Source organism: Ictalurus furcatus, chromosome 4 (assembly GCF_023375685.1).
Source record: "Ictalurus furcatus strain D&B chromosome 4, Billie_1.0, whole genome shotgun sequence".
NCBI classification, from domain to species: domain Eukaryota; kingdom Metazoa; phylum Chordata; class Actinopteri; order Siluriformes; family Ictaluridae; genus Ictalurus; species Ictalurus furcatus.
The window spans coordinates 12,086,973-12,100,692 of NC_071258.1; the positions used below are offsets into that span (position 1 = coordinate 12,086,973).

A 13,720-nucleotide genomic window follows, 5' to 3' on the forward strand; every position below is an offset into this window, starting at 1 on the left:
GACCATCTGCATGAGAAAGCGAGTGTGTCATGATCTGTTGAGTTTGTCAGGATGACCATCTGAAACCCAGAAGACTCGATCAAGAAGCAGACGTGAGGATAAGGTGTGTGTGCTGCAGCTGGTGTTGTGAATCAGGCCGATGCCACACATCCGCGATAACCCGGCTATTTCACAACACCAGGGTGGCCCCACACTGCTGCCAACATCGTGATGAAGAACATCACCTCTGACTGCTGCCATTTTCATATGGATTCCAGATCTGTTTTATAGCAGTTGAAATAAAAGCCTTGTCAAATCCATTGAAATCTTGTGTCCTATATTTGGTTTGTTGTACATGTATATCTCGTTGATTTTCTTTTTTTTTTTTAACTTCTCTCTTTGTAAAACAAACCATATCATTGGTTTTACGTGCCATTACAGGAGTTCTATCAACTACAAATGTTCCATGTTCTATGGGGCTGTTCAGTGACCACTTAGCAAAACCCTCCCATGTGAACTCTTTTGTATGGCTAATTATAGAAAATTAATCAGAAAGCTGAAAGGAAGACAGTCAACAGGGGAGCACCTGTGGACAGATTTGTGAGATCTGCTCTAATTGCAAAGTGACGAACCCAGCAGTGAGCCTTCCAGAGCAATTTCTGTAGAAATAATTACTTAACCTAGAGCTGCACCTTGGGTCACATGTATTTGTGGACTTGAGCATGTAAGTTAATGAGGAACTGAAAGAATGATTATTCAGTGCCTTAGGTAAAAGTCGTTCAGCTGAAACGCTAATGATTTGTCAAAATGTTTTACATGGCATTACATGACTTGCTGAAGCGAAGGTCACCAAGGAAGAATTGAAATGCAACAGTACAAATCAGTTCAGTGTTGAACAGATTGTTCAATTGGTTTGGTCATTCAGGTTAGTGCATAACGAGTAGAATGAGTTTGCTTTTATAGACTCCTCATTAAATTTGCATTTGCTTCCTCATTTTAATGACTGGTCTTGGAAAGAACCATATTTCCATGGACACTCAATATAATAGGAGAATTGGTCTAAATTTGAGGAAGCGAGAGTGTCCTTTAGAGCCTCTGGGAAGGTTATCCTGCTTTACATCTCAATCACTGTGTTCACTGTGTTGTAATCATGTTAACAAGCTCAAGTACAAGCCAAACACCCTGGGGCAGCTCTTTAAGAATTACTGACCATTACAAAAAATGCAAAATGGCCCTCTGTTCGTATAGTCCAAGAGCAAAACCAAGAACATTTCCGGTTCAGGTACAATATAACCCGTCCACCAGTCCCCCACTCACACTAGCTTCAACTCACTCATGGAGGACCCGCTACATAATAAGGAGGTGATCAACCTCACTTCATTCAGAAGCCAATACGCTGTCTCTCTAGCACTCAGTGGTGGAGACAGCCATCGGTATGCTATAGAGGAAAACGGTGGTTATGACCTGAATGGTGGAGTGACCCCGCGTGGCTCTGCCGTGCTGTCTGGATATGATACACTAGATTCTCCACCTAGTTATGACTTTTATGCCAATACAGAGGTTTATGGGAGAACGAAAAAAATAAGACCCTCTCTCTTTCAGCTACACACCAACCATGAGGTAGGTGGTACCGGATTAGATTTCGCTAGATTCATGGCATGAATAATAATGAATAATATAGGTTCAGTTCTTTCAATGATAAAGTTTGAATTTGTTAACTGTGGTTTTATGTAAGCTTTAATACGAGAAACAGTATTAAACGTTAATTGTATTTATATAAGTTCATTTGAAAACTCTTTAATCTTGTAGGATGATAGTTCCCCACCTCCTCTGTATGAGGAGACGAGTGGTAACAAAGAGAGCCCTGATGAAGAGCTTGCAGAACCTCCTCCAGAGCCCACTCGCTTTGGATGGGTACAGGGTGTCATGGTAAGGGGCAATAAAAGCTCATCTCTGCAGTGTATAATATTCCTAATACGACTCATGTAAGAATATCATCACTGTGAGTACTACATTATATACAAATCCTTGTGCTGGACATTGGGTTTGGAATAAATTGCAGCATTGGCTGATTAGACTGCAGTTGTAAATTCTATTATCCCTGGCTTTTTGGACACATTTCCATCCAACCAGTTATTGTGTATGTACATAGATGATGAAAACGACCTTCATGGACTCGAGGTTTTGCTTGTACAGGAAGAGAATCTGATTCTTTAGAGTTGCCTTGTAACCTGGAACATCTGTGATTTTGTTCCGCAGGTCCGTTGTATGCTCAACATCTGGGGAGTGATTCTGTACCTGAGGCTTCCATGGATCACTTCTCAAGCTGGAATTGGTACATCAGTCTTTCTTTATTCCAGCAACCCTGACTCAAGAGAAGTTTTGTAACCAAATGGGTGCTATGGCTGTATGAGTATTGGGCACGTCATTTCTAAAGATGTGACTGAATGTGTACGCGCTATGAATGATTTATGAAACATGCAAATGATGTTCGTAAATCCTATTTTGTTTAATTGCAAAGCTTGCATCATTCTTAAATATCCTTATACACTCAGACTTTTTTTCATAACATTTCCTAAACATTTTCAGAATTAGAGTCAGATTAATATATGAAACTGATCTGATCTAAAGGTGCATCAGGGGGGATCAAGCATGTACTACTGTCCTGGTTTATAGGAGCAAATAAAGGTTACTACATAAACGTTTACATTTTGTTTGTATACATATATACAGTATATGTTATATAAGTATTTGAACACCTGACCATCACACTCATATTTATCCATTCTACAATATGGGCATTAACATCGAGTTGGTCAAACCCTCCCTTCCCCCCATTCTGTTATAACAGCCTCCACTCTTCTGGAAAAGATTTCCACTAGATTTTGGTGCATGCCTTTGGGGCATCTGCTCATTCAACCACAAGAGAATTAATGAGGTTGGGCATTAATGATAAGTGAGGAGGCCTGATGCACACTTGGTGTTCTAATTCGAAGATCTCGAATGTGTTCAGTGGGGTTAAGGTCAGGGCTTGGGCCACTCAAATTATTGTGACAATTGTGTGCCTTCAAATTTGTGGCAAAAGTCTGAGGAAGGACTAGATATGTTTGTGATGGTCAGGTGTCCACATATTTTTGACCGTATTGTTTATTTTCATGACACTCTCAGGATTCATAAAACTTGGTTACGTAATGTACTGTATGTACCTGTATATTATTACCATGTAATATCAAATGCATGAAATCATATGAATGTTTCATGAACACAACCCCAGATTTGTCGTAAAACTTTTATACTGTATTTCAAAAGGTATTCTGGTCTGTTCCATTAGGGACACTTATGTTGGCAACTTGTTCTAATATAAATGTAATATAAATTGACTTTGTCTTGTTCCTAAGGTCTGACTTGGATTATTATTCTGCTTTCCTCCTGCATCACTGGGATCACTGGCCTCTCTACCTCTGCCATCGCTACCAATGGCAAAGTCAAAGGAGGCAGGACTTTTACTCATTTTACTCCGCACATCATTACATGGAAACACATTACATACCTCTCCAGAAATAATTTATAATTATTAGTTCATAATTTTCGCCTTAATTCTTCCACAGGTGGCACTTATTTCCTGATCTCACGCAGTTTGGGTCCAGAGCTGGGAGGATCCATTGGACTGATCTTTGCATTCGCTAATGCAGTGGCTGTGGCTATGCACACCGTAGGCTTTGCTGAGACTGTACAAGCACTAATGCAGGTGGGCTGAAAACATCCGAACACTTTCACACTGAGTTTCCAAATCCTAGAGGAACAACATTTGTGATAAAAGTTCCTTCTTGTGTCCAATGTTAGGAGAGTGGTACAAGCATGGTAGACCCCCTCAATGACATCCGCATCATTGGTGTAATCACTGTCACCTGTCTGCTGGCAATTTCTTTAGCTGGTATGGAGTGGGAGTCCAAGGTCTGTGTCAGAATCAAAGAGCATTTTGTTTATAGCATATTGAATTAAGCAGCCTGACCTGAGCAAACTGTGTTGTTAACCAATCCATCAGGCCCAGGTTTTGTTCTTCTTTGTTATCATGGTTTCCTTCGCAAACTACATTGTTGGCACCATCATCCCTGCCACTCCTCAGAAGCAGGCTAAAGGCTTCTTCAGCTACCGAGGTCAGAGTGTGGCATGATTGTGGATCATATGCTTCCTCTCAACAGATTTTATATATATATATATATATATATATATATATATATATATATATATATATAAGTGCCTGTGTCTCACAGTATGCTTTTCTTTGTGCCTACCAGCGGATATTTTTGCAGAAAACTTTGTGCCCAGCTGGCGTGGGCCAGGAGGCAGCTTCTTTGGCATGTTCTCCATCTTCTTTCCCTCAGCCACAGGCATTCTTGCAGGAGCCAATATCTCTGGAGACCTGAAGGCAAGTTTAGCTATTTCAGTAAATTCGTTTTTTCATAAGTTATGTACCCCTTTATGCTGCATAAATCTCATGAAATCCCTTGGATACACATATGTGTGCTTATTTGTATTGTTTTTCTGTATATGTTTCCATATTCTAACACATACACACACACACACACACACACACACACACACACACACCCTCATAGGACCCAAATGTGGCTATACCCCGTGGCACAATGCTAGCCATTTTCTGGACCACCATATCTTATCTCATCATCTCTGCTACCATTGGTAAGTGGCAGCAGCATTTATTTTGGAAAATCATACAACTGTACTATTTGTTGTTTTTGTCTGATTTTGTCACTACACATTTAAATGCAACAGGATTTTGCCTGGAGTGGTACGGTTGCACAGTAGCTAGTGGTCCCAACTCAAGGGGAACACTTGAGTGAACACTTCAGGGAACATCTGAGCTTGGGCTACTTCTGTGTGGAATTTTGCATGCTTGTTCTCCATGTGTTCGCTTGGGTTCCCTCTGACCTCTCTGCCCCCCTTGCCCAAAAACATGCTAGAGTGTATATGTGTCTGTGTATGGTCCCTATGATCGACTGGCATTCCATCCAAGGTGTTTTCCCTCTTTGAGCCCAGTGTTCCTGGGATAGGCTCCAGTTCCAGTGTGACCCAGATCAGGATAACGCTCACGATTAATGAATGAACGAATGAAAGAAAAGATTTCCTGATTGTCAGCATATTGAAATACATTTTTTTTCTGTATCAGGCTCATGTGTAGTGCGTGATGCTTCTGGTAATCTCAATGACACTCTTCTAATCACTGGGTCTGATGTTGAGGACTGCCTGGGGACTCCCTGTAAATATGGCTGGAACTTCAGCGATTGCATTGCCAACAAGACCTGCACTTATGGCCTTAGCAATAATTACCAAGTACCCATAAGTTATATATATTTTTAATATTTACAGTTCCAGTTGATATAATAAAACTGGATAATTTAAAATATTAGGTATATTTGTTAATGAATCAATAGTAATGACTATTTTTTTTTTGTCACTTGAGACCATGAGTATGGTGTCTGGAGTTGCACCTCTGATTGCAGCTGGTATATTTGGAGCTACTTTGTCCTCAGCTCTGGCTTGCCTGGTTTCAGCCCCCAAAGTATTTCAGGTGACTTTTCACTGAACAGATTCTTTTGCTTTGTGTGTAGTTCTAAGTGTAAATGTGATGTCTTATCTCACCAATTTGTTCAAATGATGAATGTGGCAAACTTTTTTATCTGTCTTGTACTAGTGTCTTTGCAAGGATAAGTTGTATCCAGGGATTGGTTTTTTTGGAAAGGGCTATGGAAAGAACGATGAGCCATACAGAAGCTACCTCTTGACCTATATCATTGCTGTATGCTTCATTCTCATTGGTAGGCAGAAATACTAAAATATTTCAGAAGCGCTAGCTCAGTGGCGGCTCATCCAGAGGTGCTTGTGGGGCAGAACCCTACCATATACTTCTATCAGCTGTTCAACAAATGTTAATCTTCATAAAGTCCTCATTTACAATGCCATACATTTTAAATTCCATTGCCTCTTTTGAATGAAGAATGATTTTTTTAAATTGCTATATGACAGATATAAGCGATTGTTCCACTGATTTTGTCACCTTTCTTCACCTTCACTTGGGATGAAGTGCGTTGTTTTAAAACAGTTGAACAATGGTATGTCTAAAATTGCTCATAACAAGCTGCTAGACTATATGCTGGATAACACAATATGTTGATGACTCTCAGCTGCCTATTACAGGGTTATTCTAAAAATTCACTAGATTGTAGTTTATAGCTTAAGTCAAGTTTTATAAGATCTCGGCTTAATTTTTTTTTTAGGCCAAGTCGTCCTGCCCCACCAAAATCTACGGTCACGAGCCGCTGCTGCACTAACTTCTGATGCACAATAATCTCTATGTGCACCTAATAAATAGTGATATTTCCCATCCAAAATATATTTCAGCTGAACTGAACACTATTGCTCCTATCATCTCCAACTTTTTCCTGTGCTCCTATGCCCTCATCAACTTCAGCTGTTTCCATGCCTCCATCACCAACTCTCCAGGTGACAATGTAAAACATTTCATCTGCAATTCTGTTTACTTACGTATAATAATCTATGTAAAGGATAAGACTAGTAGTATAAATTCTTTGTGGATAATGGCTGTAGGTAGATTCAATACAGCTACGTATATTGTAGTAGCTTAATAATGAACTCAACAAATGTATTGCCAGCATGTGTTATTTCCAATCTATGTGTGTACAGGTTGGCGTCCCTCATTTCGGTACTACAGTAAGTGGGCGTCTCTGGTGGGTGCTGTGGTGTCAGTAGTCATCATGTTCTTGCTCACCTGGTGGGCTGCTCTCATTGCCATTGGGATAGTACTCTTCCTATTGGGATATGTGCTCTACAAGAAACCGTGTAAGGCAACCGTGCATTCCAACCCATGATAAAAACTACAATGTATTATGCACCACTTGCTTAAGGTTTATACAGTATGTGTTTTTTGTAATCACACTATAGTGGCCTAATCTCAGAATATTGTTGTCGTAGCTGTAAACTGGGGTTCCTCCGTGCAAGCAGGCTCATATAACATGGCACTGTCCTACTGTGTGGGTCTCAACCATGTAGATGAGCACATAAAGAATTACAGGTATTTCATATTCAGTGAGGCAAATATACACAACATCTACTACTACATTTCCCCCTGGGGTGAATAAAGTGATCTATCTCTCTCTCTCTCTCTCTCTCTCACACACACATACACACACAAACAGCATTAACAATGAAGTCAAATTCCAGTCTCTTTGTTGCATTTCTTGATCCCTTTCTCATTATTCCCCTCTTTGTCTGAGTCTTCACCTTATGTTTTCTTCTCTCAGGCCACAGTGTCTGGTTCTTACTGGGCCTCCCAGTTTGCGGCCAGCTCTGGTGGACTTTGTAGGCACCTTCACCAAAAACCAGAGTCTGATGATGTGTGGGAATGTCATCACAGTAAGTCGATTTGGTCTTTATAATTTAGACAATGAACAGGTTATATACCCGTAGCCAAAAACATAATATGAAATTTATCATCAAAGTTATGTCTGCTCCACAGGGAGGCCCATCACCCAACGCTGTGGATGCCGCCAACAGCAGCAGTCATGTGACATGGCTCAACAAGCGAGGCATCAAATCTTTCTATCATGGAGTAGTTGCTGATGACCTGCGCAGTGGTGCACAGATGTTGCTGCAGGTCATTCATCCACCACATCTATGCACAAGTACTGTTTTTGCATAAATATTCACACCCTTTGAACTTTTGTAGTGTTACAAACTGAAATGTACTTAATTCAGATTATGTCCTGAAGCTATACAAATTAGCCCATCATTTTGAAGTGAGGAGAAAAAGAAATTCCTCTGAATCCCCTTAATTAGTTCCAGTGCAACCAGTTACAATTATTTGAGTCCACTTGCTTGCAATTAAAGTCTCACACCTGTTCCTGGAGAAGCACAGAGCTGATTAAAGAACATATTTAAACAAACAGCATCAGGAAAGCCAAGGACTTATCAGAAGCCTGTAAAAATTCTGTTTTATTTCAGTTCCAGGTTGTAACACTACAAAATTTGGAAATGTTCAAGGGGGTGAATACTTACCCGGGCACTGCATGGTTAAGAAACTTTTTTAAACATATCAACTCTGTATATTCCCTGTTCAGTTCCCTGGTTCATCATTTGCTTTTTAATAACTATTTGACGTTTCCTGGTGTGATTCCTCTCTTGAGTTGATTCTGATATGTCTCTGTAGGGTGCAGGTCTGGGTCGGATTCGACCTAATGTCTTGGTCATGGGATTTAAGAAGAACTGGTGCAAATGTCCACCGACTATTATTGATAATTACATAGGCATTTTACAGTAAGTCTTAGTTTCACCAGCACACAAACTTAACAGCTTTTGATGAAATCCCTTGTGACAGTGAAATATCATTGTGATATATTTCTTAGTGATTCGTTTGACCTGCAATATGGTGTATGTGTCCTTCGGATGAAAGAAGGTCTTGATTTATCTTATAAGATGCAAGCACATGGTAATGGTAATTTTTTATATAAATATATAAAAATTAATGTTTTATTTATTTGAAATAGACTATCATGATCCTTACCATGATCTTAATTTTACTGCAGTAAACCAAGGATTTGAGGCAGCCGCAGAGCCAGGGCTTGATGCGAGACCTACTATCAACACATGTATGCATCACAACACTCTGGTGTCAATGTTGAGTGCAGTTGGGGGTGGACAACAAATATGCATATAAACACTGAAAGTTCTACTTTTTTGACCTGCTGTTTCTTTTGAGATACTCTGTAGAATATACTTGCTAGTAGACATGACTTGGAGAAAATTAAAGGAGCACAACATAAAATATATTATTCAAGAGTCCATGGCAAAATAGTGCACAATTAAAAACAAAATCAAACATTTATCAACCTGGATGTGAACGGATTTATCCGTAAATCATTCGTACGAGTGTTTACACAAGAAATTTGGTCTTCATGAAAATCCTGTAATTTCAGAAAAAAAAAAACTCATGTGACTAGCAATGAGCAAGACTAACTCATATAAACCTTGACTCGATCAACTTCGAATCGCATAATTTGCACAGATTACTGCACTTTTATATATGTAATATATTACCAATTTAAATAGATTATTTTTTAATCACAATTAAAGCATTTAGCAGAAAGCAACTTATAGAAGTGCTTTGTAGTCTCTATCAAAAACACATCCTCAAGCTAGTTCGCTAGGTCAGAGGCTAAGAATATCATCAAGAGCAGTTTGTGAACCCCAGTCATTTTATATCATTGGCATTCATTAAAGAATATGAAAAAAAATAAAGAAAGCCAACACAAACACATAAATTAAGACAAATACAATTAATAATTCAGTTACCACAAAAGAAATGCCACTGTATAAACAGAAGATGGGCCAGTCTGTTGGTGCATAGCCGTGAACCATAAACAAATATCTCAACTCATGGAAGATTTAGTGCTGGCTTATTATTAGTATTATTATTAATATAACATGTTAGCAAATAATTTTATTGGCATAGAAATTAGTCAAAATAACTTCCACTTCTGGCTTTCAGCCTTTACCCTCATTGTTCATTTAGTACACCTGGCTGAATTTGCACTTGAACTTTCATGTTTTGTGGGCGTCACTACATGCAAATGAGCTGTGTCAGGAACATGCTTTGCACTTTACGGATGATTGAAAAAGTTTCCAAAACTTTTGTAAATCTGGCAGAAATTTTTACATTTATGCAATTCGGCAGATGCCCTTGAATTTATCAGAGCCACTTACATTTATCTCATTTATACAGCTAAGCAGTTGAGGGTTAAGGGCCTTGCTTAAGGAGTGCCACTTGCTCAGCAGGTCCTGGGATTTGAACTCATAACCTTCTGATCAGCTGTATAGAGTCTTAACCTCTGAGCTACCACTAGCCCCATTTTTAGTTCAGTTTGGCTTAGGCAAACATTTATACACAACTTTACTAGAAATGAGGCCCATTGTTAGAAAATGAACAATATCATATAGGATCCATCAAATGAAGCTTCACACCATTAGATGCAGTTGTTTGAAAGTTAAATATTTTATGCTTGGATTACGCTGATATTTATGAAACATTTCCTCCTTTTTTTGCAGTGGACCCAGAATCACTGCTGGCTATGCCGCAACCCACCACTGTTTTTCAGTCCAAACAGGAAAAGAAGACCATTGATGTGTATTGGCTGTTTGATGATGGAGGTGAATATAGAGTCAAGCACATAAAATAAGTTCCTACAAAATCATCCATTTGGATACAGATTTGTGGCAGGATTCAACACTGCACTGCACAGCAATGTCAGTGTAACATATGTATATGATGCAACAGTGACAAATGCTGTGTGTTGACAGGTCTGACTCTATTGTTGCCCTACCTTCTGAAGCGCAAGAAGCGCTGGGGTAGGTGTAAAGTAAGAGTGTTCGTTGGAGGAGAAATTCAGCGTGTTGAGGAACAAAAACAGGAGTAAGTCGAGCTGCAATCATAAAATCCTGTTTAACAGTTAAATGTCTGTTAAAAGTCTGTTCATTTATCATTGTGAAAAAGCAGCAAAATGTAAACTGCAAATACAAAACATAATTACTCATAATAATTATACATAATTTGGCATGCTTCTTCCTCTCTCTGCATAGGTTTCCTCCCACCACTTACTAAAATATCAGTAGGTCTACTGGCTATGCTAAATTGGCTACGTAGGTGTACTGGCTATGATAAATTGGCTACGTAGGTGTACTGGCTATGTTAAATTGACTACGTAGGTGTACTGGCTATGTTAAATTGACTACGTAGGTGTACTGGCTATGCTAAATTGGCTACGTAGGTGTACTGGCTATGCTAAATTGACTACGTAGGTGTACTGGCTATGCTAAATTGACTACGTAGGACTACTTGGTATGCTCAGTTGGCTACGTAGGTGTACTGGCTATGCTAAATTGGCTATTAAGGTGTACTGGCTATGCTAAACTGACTACGTAGGTGTACTGGCTATGCTAAATTGACTACGTAGGTGTACTGGCTATGCTAAATTGACTACGTAGGACTACTGGTTGTGCTAAATTGACTACGTAGGTGTACTGGCTATGTTAAATTGCCCCACAAAGTGAATGTTAGCAGGCTCTAACATGAATACAGGGAAATTTGAACAAAAAGACATCAATCTGTTTTTGTTTTGATCATTATGATGAATACACTGGTTTTAAGTGTGGAATGCAGATGCATTTCTTTAGCTTGCTGAGTCAGAGTATTCTCTCTCTACTCTCCAGGCTCACAGCTCTCATCAGCAAGTTTCGTCTTGGCTTCCACGAGATCTACGTTCTTCCCGACATCAATGAGAAACCACAACCTGAACAGTATTTCCATATTTTATCATTCAACTCTCAGTTTTAACCTATGCAGATATCCAAACTGTTTTATTATACATAATGGCTATTTTAGTTATTGAGTGAAAGTTTTTACAACGTTTCTTTACTCCTGGACACATTTCGTCCATTTTAACAGTGTTAAGAAGTTTGAGGACCTTCTAGCACCTTATAGGGCACATACTCTGCAAAAGAATGAGGAAGGGGTAGGGCAGCGCACCCATGACTGCCCATGGATAGTGTCTGACGAAGAAATAGAGAAAAATACAGCAAAGGTAAACTTCCAAGTTGATGAAAATAGGTAAATAGATTCATTGAATCAGTAGTAGACTTGTATATACACACTATTTGTACATGTAGTATATGAATTTGCAACAACTAACTCCATAGACTAGTTAGTATTATTGCACAATTAATTTTTGTTTTGCTTGTTCATAATTAATATTTCTGTGTATTTATCTACTTTGCAGTCCTTTAGACAGATCCGCCTTAATGAAGTCCTACAAGACTATTCAAGGGATGCAGCTTTGATTATTGTGTAAGTTCACCTCAGATTATATCATCTCTATTTCAACATTCATATGTCAGATGTTATTGTTACTTAAGGAGTTGTTGGCTTTTTTGCTTGACAGAACCATGCCCATTGGTCGGAGAGGAGCATGTCCTAGTGCTCTTTACATGGCTTGGTTGGAAACTTTATCACGTGACCTGCGACCTCCAGTGCTGCTTGTCAGAGGCAACCAGGAGAGTGTACTCACCTTCTATTGCCAGTGATCAAACACCAAAGAAAGATTATCAGTATCAGCTGTAAAGTGTATGACACCTGTGCCTTTCAATCCTAGAATGGTGTAAAGTAAGACTTAGTATGCATGTAGTTCTTGAATCTAGTCTTGGTTTTAATGGGGTTTTTTATCAACCATGTGGAGTTTTTATCAGCCACATGCGTTTAGAACTTTTCTATTATGCGTGACATTTATTGAACTTACTGTCTTTAACTCATAATTCGTAAAATGATAATCAGTGCAAACAGATTGAAGGTAGCCTATTTCCTAAGTCATTTTTAATTATTTCATTTAAATAATTTCCCTAATGAAAAATCCAGCTTGGTCTAACCAGATACCAGCAGCCAAAACCTAGGTTGAGCTGTTCAAACTGGTAGACCAGGTTAGCCAGCTGGCAAAGAAACAGTTTCTGAATTACCACTACTAATGCTACATCATAGACTAGTTATTTTTAAGAAAATAACACAACTGTAGGTGGCATGGTGGTACAGCACGTAACGTGACCTCACAGCTCCAGGGTCAGGTTTGATTGTGAGCTTGGGTTACTGTCTATGTGGAGTTTTGCCTGTTCTCCTCATGTCTACATGGGTTTCCTCCATGTTCTCCATATCCTAGGTGGATTAGCTACTCTAAATTGCCCCTAGTGTGTGAATTGACTGAATGTGTCATTGTTTGTGTGCATGGATCCATATAATGGCACCCCAGGATAGACTTTCACTCAGATCCACCATGACCCTGACCAGGATAAAGCAATTTGAGGATGAATTAATTAATGAGTGAGTACTGGTTCTTAAGGTCCAATTATGTATCTTAAATAATTTTTTTTAAAGGTATATGGCACAAAAGATAGAAAGATACAAAAATGATGGTGCCATCAGGGTGACAAGGAAAAGAGTTTGGTACCTTTATTATTGAGTGTGTAGAAAAACTGTAAAGTGTACAGTGGAGAGCCCTTTCAGAATAGGGAAACACTTTCAACGTCCTACCAGCTTGGCTCTACCATCATGTGCTTGATGAGATGAAATAGTATAAGTGTACAGGTATAGTACAGTGAACTAGCTATGCTAAATTGCCCCTAGATGTGAATGAATATATGTGTGTGTGTGTGTGTGTGTTTATGCATGGTGTCCTGCGATGGACTCTTCCCATCCAGAAGAGTGTATTCCTGCCTCAGATCCACAACGACCCTGGCCAGGATACAACAATTACTGGAAATGAATGAATAAATAAATGAATACAACAGTATGGCAATTAGAAAATCTTACATTTTATTTATTATCAGATTAGACATGTAATAAGGAAGCTGGAAAACCTAGCAGCTGGCAAAGATGGACTATCAGCTTGAGTGTCTTGGCAGTCAGTCATGCTGGATTTTTCACCAGGGTTAAGTACCATTTCCCCCATCTTTTCCCCACTCCCTCAGGTAATAACTAAACTAATTAAATAACCAGACTTTCTGTTGATTGAGATTATAGAAACATGTAACAATTTAAGTCTATAAGCCTTGCTGAGTTGTATTTATTGTTATTTTTAACTAAATAAACGGATAAGTTGACACC

General features: G+C 39.0%; 1 protein-coding gene across 2 annotated transcripts; it reads left to right on the plus strand.

Moving 5' to 3' along the window:
• The first annotated feature begins 735 nt into the window (after positions 1 to 735).
• On the plus strand, positions 736 to 13,716 carry slc12a3 (solute carrier family 12 member 3). 2 transcript variants are annotated; one of them, XM_053622986.1, is made up of 26 exons: positions 736 to 1,599; positions 1,789 to 1,908; positions 2,239 to 2,314; positions 3,378 to 3,473; positions 3,588 to 3,727; positions 3,823 to 3,933; positions 4,025 to 4,136; positions 4,278 to 4,408; positions 4,599 to 4,683; positions 5,171 to 5,334; positions 5,465 to 5,572; positions 5,696 to 5,819; positions 6,403 to 6,504; positions 6,706 to 6,861; positions 6,994 to 7,093; positions 7,323 to 7,434; positions 7,538 to 7,675; positions 8,228 to 8,334; positions 8,424 to 8,506; positions 8,604 to 8,666; positions 10,123 to 10,224; positions 10,375 to 10,486; positions 11,284 to 11,370; positions 11,519 to 11,654; positions 11,850 to 11,917; positions 12,012 to 13,716. In XM_053622986.1, exons 1-26 carry the CDS (start codon positions 1,315 to 1,317, stop codon positions 12,151 to 12,153), a joined length of 3,060 nt encoding a protein of 1,019 aa, XP_053478961.1. In that variant the 5' UTR covers positions 736 to 1,314; the 3' UTR covers positions 12,154 to 13,716. The 2 variants fall into 2 exon arrangements, with proteins under 2 accessions (XP_053478961.1, XP_053478963.1); XM_053622988.1 differs by lacking the exons at positions 736 to 1,599; positions 1,789 to 1,908; positions 2,239 to 2,314 and adding an exon at positions 2,623 to 2,667.
• The last annotated feature ends 4 nt before the right edge of the window (positions 13,717 to 13,720 follow it).